At 32.5% G+C, this 8,838-nt stretch overlaps 2 protein-coding genes across 2 annotated transcripts; both read left to right on the top strand.

The window, feature by feature from the left end:
* On the top strand, positions 4,988 to 6,265 carry LOC104704297 (putative F-box protein At3g23960). Its single transcript, XM_019226990.1, has one exon. The coding sequence runs from the start codon at positions 4,988 to 4,990 to the stop codon at positions 6,263 to 6,265; it is 1,278 nt and encodes a 425-aa protein (XP_019082535.1).
* Positions 6,823 to 8,039, top strand: LOC104704296 (F-box protein DOR-like). Its single transcript, XM_019226989.1, has 2 exons — positions 6,823 to 7,447; positions 7,573 to 8,039. The coding sequence occupies exons 1-2, from the start codon at positions 6,823 to 6,825 to the stop codon at positions 8,037 to 8,039; spliced, it is 1,092 nt and encodes a 363-aa protein (XP_019082534.1).

Below are 8,838 nucleotides of genomic sequence, written 5' to 3'. Positions count from 1 at the left end.
AATCAATTTAATCTCACCTTACTTTAAATCTTTAATTTTGATTCTGTTACAACAGTATTAAGATAAAACTTTTTTTTTTGTTGGTGCAGGTATATGAAACTGACAGATGGAAGGCTTTTTTAATTCATCAGTCTTTTTTAGTTAAGTTTTTAGAGATAGTTTTCTTCACAATATTAATTTGAAGTGTGCATGTTCCCAAAACAATGATAGTGTAATGCTTGTTATATAAGGTTTAGCCGTTTAAATGTAACAAAAAAAAAAGAATTTTATACAACAAAAGCAATGGTAGTGTGTAATTCATTATGATTGTTTCGTTACAAAGAAAAAGCGAAAAGAATAAAAAAGATAACGTCTTGTGATGATCGTTGTACTGAAAAAAGTTAAGAGTTTCTTGATAACCTCGAAGCTCACTCCTTCTCTGATTCTATATTGGAGTACACAAATCCAATGATTATTTTTTACTACTAGTACTATGTAGTAATATTATAATACATGAACATGCATTGAGTCATGGAATGGAATACTCACACAAAGGTTTAATAGCATTGCGTGCCAAAAGTTTAATAATTTTCAATCATAGGTTTGTGTTTATTTTAGTGTAATTTAATTAGAGGAAATTTGTATTATGCTATACAGTTTTCAGATATAGTTTTAAAAATGCAATGTAAGATATAGAGAATAGTGTATAGAATGAAATGATTGAAAAAGAGTATGAAAGTGCAGAGAGTGTGTAATGTGTAATCTCATGCTTTTCTCTTTTTCCTATTTGCCTTGTGCTTTCTCTTGTTTCAGCTTTGGTGATTACAACAACACCTGTATATTCCTTTTTTATATATTTATACTAATATATATATATATATATATATATATATATATAACACAAATCAAAAACATTCTTGTAGAATGTGAAAGTCAGAAAATGATCAGCTCTATTTGTTTCCATGGAAATTCCTATTTTACAAAACATTAACAAATAAATAAAGAAGGAATGGAAAATGTGCATTCCTAATTTTTGATATGTGCACTAAATATATCTTTAGTGAGTTTAGTGAGTGAATGGAGAATACATTTTGGTTGGTTAACAGACACATATATATATCCCATATATTTATAAAGTGATTTCACATACTGTCTCATTATAAAGTTCCCAAGAATCTTTAAACTGTTTCACACTAGTCCATTAATTAAAGAACTAGTACTAGTTTTTTTTTTTTTAAATGTATAGCTATAGCATTATAGCTTATATGTACGAAATGGGTCAGACATTGAATATGGAGTCTTTATTCAAAGAAAACCTAATCTAGGGGATGGATTTTTTTTTTCTTTTACCAGAAGTCAAAAACAAATTGTAAAAGTAAAGTCAGAACAGGGCTGCATAGAAAGAAAAAAAGGAGGGGTATGAATATGATCTATAGACTTTTTGGTGAGTGGGTAAGGAAAGCAGCTTCACACAAAAAATTGCTTACTTCACTTCTCATCCTTCACTAATGAACCATAAGTGTGATGGTATTCATCTCTTTTATATATACCATACTCAATTATCCATCCTCTTCTTTAGTCGTTCATACACTCTGGTGCAATGGTTGTTCTAAGTTTAACGTTTGTGTTCTTGAGCTCTCAGCTGCTCAACTGATTGTTACTATGTAATTGGGTAATGTCTAATTGGACTTTTGATTGTAGCCAGTGGAAAGAATAAACCCAAATATCAATAACAACAACAATGTCACAAATGCACGATAAAGAAGAAAAAAAACAGAGTGTATACATTATACTTAACATCTATATTATTATTTTTAAAGTATATTTTGGTTTATGCCCTTCAAGTTTTGCTTATTTAATATGTTTTATTTACAACATTAACCCCTATCAATTTCCTAAAATAACATTTCGTAGAAACTCAATTAATCGAACTATTTAAAATGACCTAATTTGATATGTTCGTTGCCATAAATATCTTCACAACATCTATTAACCCCTACAGATTTTCCTAAAATAACATTTTGTAGAAAGTCAATTAATGGATCTATTTAAACTAACCTAATTTTAAACGTTTATTGCCATACAAAGGTTGAAAATCTATATCTATATATACATTTTGGGTTCTACCCTTTAAGTTATAATTATTTACAAAGTTAATCCCTAAACTTTTCACAAAATAACAATAACTAAATATTGTCTAAAGATTATAATATATTTTAAAATAGGAATATATTTAATCGAAAACTTATATTTGGTATTTTTTTCCCTAAAAACCTAAAATGGAAAACAAAATATAACTTAACATTTATTATCAACGATTAGAAGCAAATTTTAGAGTAAATAAGATTTGGTTAATTATGGAAGAATTTTAATTTCATATAGTGGAATACTTCAAACAAATAAAATTGATTTTTCCACAATCAATGTTTTACCAATTATAAAGATTGTGTTTTGATTGCGATCATATAATTTCTCTAATAACAAACAAATATCAAAGATTCAAATCTTATATATTTAAAATAGTTAGATCATAAATTTCGATGTATCATTTAAACTTGACAATCAAGATATTATAGATTCTTTAATTTCTAACCTAACTAACCTAGGTAGCCGACTTTAAGCACTATAAATAATTCGTTGTATACACAATATGATACCATCATCGTTGTTTACCCTTTTCTTTCTTAGACGTATATCAATTTTTTTAATTAATATTTTCTTTTTCAGTGTGTTCTCTGTGTTTGCTAAGTTAACATTTTTTTCATCCTTTCATTTGTAATTATCTTTCTATATATTAAATCTCACTTAAATAAATTGATAGCTACTACGTATTTTGTGTAGGATTCCAAGTTAGGAGAGCAAGATAAGTCTAAACCGGGACAATTTCCAAAAGAGATTTATATAAGTAATTGGAGTGCTATAGACCACATGCATATTTTAAAAGAAAAAGGGTCTTCAAAACAAGAAAAGGCCTCTAGGATTATGAAATGAAGAGTATGTAATTGGTAAGACTCGAAATAAATTTGTATCATGATTCTTATTTTTATTTTGTTGTTTTTGATTCAATCGTAAGCGTTAACGCCGATAAGAGCTTGTCATATATATAATCTTCTTTCGTTTCCTCCAGGGGCGGATCTACTTGAGAGGGTAGTAGGGCACGTGCCATACACAGATTAGATAAATTTAATAAATTTATTAATCAATTAATATGTTTCTAGCTTAGTTGGTAGAAGGTGCCTCATGTTACTCCATGGATCCAAGGTTCGATGCCCCTAAAATGCCTCATTTTTGATAATTTTGTTAATGAAATAATTGTTATTTATATATTGTGCCTCATGTAAAAATAGGTCCTGTATCCGCCACTGGTTTCCTCTATTTATATGAATAATAAGAAAACTAAAATAATATCTACGTTTGAACGAGTTTTCAAGGCATCAATAGATTTAATTGTACTTAAAGATTCCTCCAATTAGTTGTCGATAAGAAAAATAAAATAACGAACAGTTTGATGTTATCAAAGGGTACGTATTAAACATGCAAATAAGGAAAAATTATAGTAATAATAACGTATTATGACCATATTATTCAAGAGTTTTTCATTGCTCGTGTTAGTTCCCTTACGAGGCGAGCATAAGTATTAGCATGTCAATGATTTTCTTATTAAATTAAAAAAGTAGCATAAGGAGAAGGAGACGAGTGATGGGGAAATTTTTTAAAGAAAAGCATGTTTGGTAGTAGAAAAATAAGGAGTGATTTTACTCTCATAGTTTTTCAATTCTTCTGCTTTTATATTGCCTTTTTTTTATAAAAAAAAAACATAAAAGACTTTTTCATGTTTACTGAATCAATACTTTGGATGCAAGAATTCGAAAATATGATAAGTTTCTATATATTCTCATATTTTCTATAGTTTTATTAGCCCAAAATTTCATTCAGCAATACTCACAAAATGACTAATTTAACTTAAATTATTTGAGAAAGACACTTACATTATTGGTATTAACTTTTAAGTTATTAAGATTGATTTGGTTTCCTTACTCAATAAGCCCAAGCATCACCTCCTCATAGTATAAATATAAAATATTATTAACTCGGTTTTAATATTATTTATATTTATAATAATGTTACCATATAACGTGATTATATGCACTGGCGGACCCAAGAAAAATTTTAACGGGGTCAAAAGTGTTATATAGGAGAACAAAACCTGGTTTTGGAGTGTCGACATGTTGAGAAAAACCAATTTTGCTACTGAAACTTTAAGAATTTACATGTAAATTTTTGTTTTTTTAGAATTTAATCTGGGTCAAATGAACCTTTTTCCCCTCAACTATGTCCGCCAATTGTTATATTGGAGGGGCATGTTATTAACATGATGGTTTGAATTAACATTAGTATAAATAAAATATTATTAATTTGGTCTTGAAACACGGGTTAAATCCTCATTTAATTATTTGGCCAATACTACTAATATTAGAATATTAAACATATTAAATCAGGTAATTTAACTAAAATTTTGTAAAACAATTAAATCATTGGTAATATTATGAGTTAATGAGACAATAACTTATAAATTACATATTTATGTATTTAATTCTCTTATTATTGTTCTAATAGTTAACAATCTAAACAAAATTAATTAAACAAAACAAATTAAATATAATAAAATAAAATAAAATTTAAATATTATTTTTTAAAAAATGGTTAAAATCTAGTATGAATTGATAATAAAGTATGTGAATTAATCTGCTCATTCCAATCGAATCATGTATGTTTCCAGATTTCATATTACAAGTCGGTCACAACAAAAAAAAAATCAGCTTTACATGGACTTCCGGTATTGGGCCTTATTGTTTGGGCTACAAGGTCTTTCTCTAAACCAAGATTGCATTATCTACTATTTTTGAGTCTTAGACGAAATAAGGTGACAAACTTCTAATACGACGTTAACTTTTTTCTTTGTTCCAACTCAGGCGAGTCTAGGGTTTACCGCAGCAGAGTCTCCACCATGAAATCACGTAGTCAGAACGTCTCGGAGGATCTTCTAACCATATCTCGACCCAATACGCGATCGATAACCTTAAGTAATGGAAGAGGAAACTCATTGCCGATCTCAATCGATCTCGTTATCGAGATATTCTTGAGGTTACCTGTAAAATCTATAGCAACATGTCGTTGCGTATCAAAGCTCTGGGCCGCCGTACCTAGCCGTCAAGATTTCACGGAGTTGTTCTTGACAAGATCTTCCAATCGCCCGCAAATCTTGTATGCGTGTGAAGACAAAAAGAGATTCGTCTTCTTCTCTTCACGTGAGCCTCGCAATACTGTTGAGATGTCGTCTGTAGCTCCCAATCATCTTACGCATTTCCCTAGTTCTAGTGAAATCTTTGGTCCTAGCAACGGCTTCGTCATTCTTAATGGTTTGCGGACATTAAAGGGGAAGAAAAATAAAGGACTGTTGGTGTCGGTGCTATTTAACCCTAGCACGGCACAATATATAACTTTACCTAAAATGAAGAGGAATACTATGATTGGGCTGCAAGGCTATGAATGTGATGGCATACAATTCAAGCTGATGAATTATTTGGGGTATGATCCGATTGAAAAACAACTCAAGGTGTTGTCCATGACCTTGCCATATGGAATACATGATGAGAACTTTTTGGAGTATCAAGTTCTAACGCTAGGAGCTAGGAAACCTTTATGGAGAATTATCAAGTGTTGCGTACCCCATTTCTCTGGTTGTAAAGGGATATGCATTGATGGTAATTTGTACTATGTAGCTAGGATCAACAGGTCTTTCGAGGTTTATATGATCGCTTGTTTTGATTTTAGGTATGAGAAGTTCAGTTTTATGAAAGTCATGGAAACTTTCAATAGAGACCTGCCTTTTACAACAACTCTGATCAACTATAATGGTAAATTGGGTTCGCTTATTTCAGATGAGTCCAACAGTCACTATGTTAGTAGAAATAGTACATGTTTTGAGTTGTGGGTTCTAGATGACGCTGGAAAACGTGAATGGACGAAGCATGTTTACGTGTTACCTCCTCTGTGGAAGAATCTAGTTGGCGAGGACAAGTTACACTTTGTTGGAATGATTGGCACGAATGAAATTGTGTTGTCACCGAATCACCAATATGTGCCTTCCTATGTTTTCTACTACAACATCGAGAGAAACACGACCATAAGAGTTAAAATCAAAGGAATGGAAGCGTTTGAAGGTAACAGATTTCGCACATTTCTCAACCATGTGGAGAACGTGAAACTTATTCAACCTTTTTAGGACTTTAAAAACTGATATTTTGTAACATGCTAGTTTAGTTATATATAAAAAAGCCATCTCGTCTGGCTGATTCAACTAAGGGATGATCAAATCTTGTTATTGTAAATTATATAAATACCATTCCAAAACAGAGAAGTCTCATCAAAATGTGATGTTCCGATGCTAAATAAAGGTTTAGATCCAAGAATTGGTCATCATGTTTCTATAAACCCCGCCACAAAAGGATGTTTGAGTAGCCTTTGTAGAACAACAGTCGAGAGGTAAATCACAAGTGGAGAAAACATCAATCTATTTTACAAAATTACTTAATTTCAGAATTCAGAAATATGGAGAAAGCGTCTATAATAGATTAATGACTTAGAATAATTTTGCTGAATTACATTAAACTCATAATACACTTTTTAGAAATATTTTTAATTAATATCCTGAGCGTTTGTATTTTATTTCCAGTGGAGATAAACTTTAGGGACATTACTTTTTTTATTCTCGTAACACAATTCGTAAATCAGCGAAATCTAGTTAGGGTTAGGGTTTAACGCAGTCTCTCTGTCTCCGCCATGAAATCACAGCAGCAACACGTCTCGGAGGATGATCCTCAAACCATCGTTGCACTCAACTCACGAGCTTCAAAGTCAGTCAATGGTGGAGAAAACTCAGATGCGATCCCAGTTGATCTCATCTTCGAAATACTCTTGAAATTGCCGACGAAATCTATAGCGAGATGTCGTTGTGTATCGAAGCTATGGTCTTCCATACTTCTCCGTACAGATTTCACGGAGTTGTTCTTGACCAGATCTACAAGTCCCCCGCAACTCTTGTTCTCCTGCCCAAATAATAACGACGAGTTGTTCTTGTTCACGGCACCGCAGGTCCAAAATCCAGATCAGAACTCTTGTCTTGTATCCCGGAGTTATCACACGAAGCCCCCCTTTGATTGTTCCCCTCGAATTTGTGGTTGTGTCGGCGGTTTGGTCTGTCTTATATATCTGCGGAACTTAGAGGGAGGGAAGGAAATTGTACCAATGATATGCAAACCTAGCACTGGACGACAAGCCGCCTTACCTTTACCCGCATTGAAGACGACGGAGTTTCACGTGATAAGCTTTTTTGTTTATGAGACCATTGGTAAACTATTCAAGGTATTGTCCATGATCTGGCCACGTCATGGAATCGAAGGGAACTGTAAGGAGTGTCAAATTCTGACATTAGGGACTCAAACACTTTCATGGAGAAAGATTGATTGTTGTATACCCTATCTTCCTATATACATCGTGAGATATGCATTGATGGCTGTTTGTATTATCAAGTTATGGTCGATGATCGCCCTTCAGGGATTTCTACGATAGTTTGCTTTGATGTTAGGTCTGAAACGTTTAGATTTGTCAAGAAAGATATAGCAATGTGTACTGATTCAACTCTGGTTAACTATGAGGGTAGATTAGGTGCACTTCAGTCAGATGAGGGTAATGAAAGAGCTATTGGAGAAGATACACGTCTTGAGTTGTGGGTTCTGGTAGACACTGAGAAAAATGAATGGTCGAAGAACGTATATGCATTGCCCCCGTTGTGGAAGAATATAGTTCCAACGGCTGAGTTATATCTAGTTGGATTGACTAGCACAAATGATATTGTGTTGTCCCAACGCTATCCATCTACCATTTTCAATATTTTCTACTACAATCTCGAGAGGCACACAATCATAAAAGTTGAAATCCAAGGAATGGATGTGTATTTCTATAACTATCATAGAGTTCGAACCTATCTAAACGTGTAATGGATGTGTGAAGCTTTTGCAATTGTAACGGATCATGGGCTCCTAGTATTCATTTTTTTTGGATACTATATTTATTCCTTTTTAGTTTTACACTAATGGTTCATATATACATTGAGGACTGGTTGTTCTAAAGTAAGTTTTAGCCTTGTATACTCGTTTCTTCATGAATAAAGCCACTTTGTGACCTCTGTATTGATATGAGTTATATGTTAGTCATCCATATATAGATCTCCATCTCTCTCGCGCATGCCCCTTAATATATACATTTAAAAGCCATCTCTTGTGGCAGATATTCAGCAAGGGGATGATATAGTACTAATCCAAAACTGCAAACTCTTTATATAGTACTAATCCAAAACAGAGGATTCTAAAATTTGAAATTCTGATGCTAGATGAAAGGTGGAAGAGTTTTTAGATTCAAGAAATTATCATAACCTTGCCAAAAGGAGGTTGTGAAGCTACTACAATTCGGAGAGGAACACAATCATAAGAGTACAAGTCCGAGAAATGGATGTGTTTAACCATCTTAGAGCCCACACCTTTCTTAACCATGTGGAGGACAGGACGTAAAGCTTATGCAACTGTAACGGATCATGGGCTCTTATTAGTGTTCATTTGTCTTAGTACTGTGTATTAAAAGTAATGGTTCATACATTGAGGAATGGGTTGTTTTAAAGTAAGTTTAAGCCTTTTAATACTCTTTTCTTCATGAGTAAGCCACTTTGTGGCTTGTGTATTGATGAGTTCTTATGTTAGTGTAGAAACTGAGTTTCACACAATGAATTTGTTTGAAGGGGGA

Source organism: Camelina sativa, chromosome 7 (assembly GCF_000633955.1).
Source record: "Camelina sativa cultivar DH55 chromosome 7, Cs, whole genome shotgun sequence".
In the NCBI taxonomy this organism is placed as follows: domain Eukaryota; kingdom Viridiplantae; phylum Streptophyta; class Magnoliopsida; order Brassicales; family Brassicaceae; genus Camelina; species Camelina sativa.
This window is presented reverse-complemented; position numbering and strand designations above follow the sequence as displayed.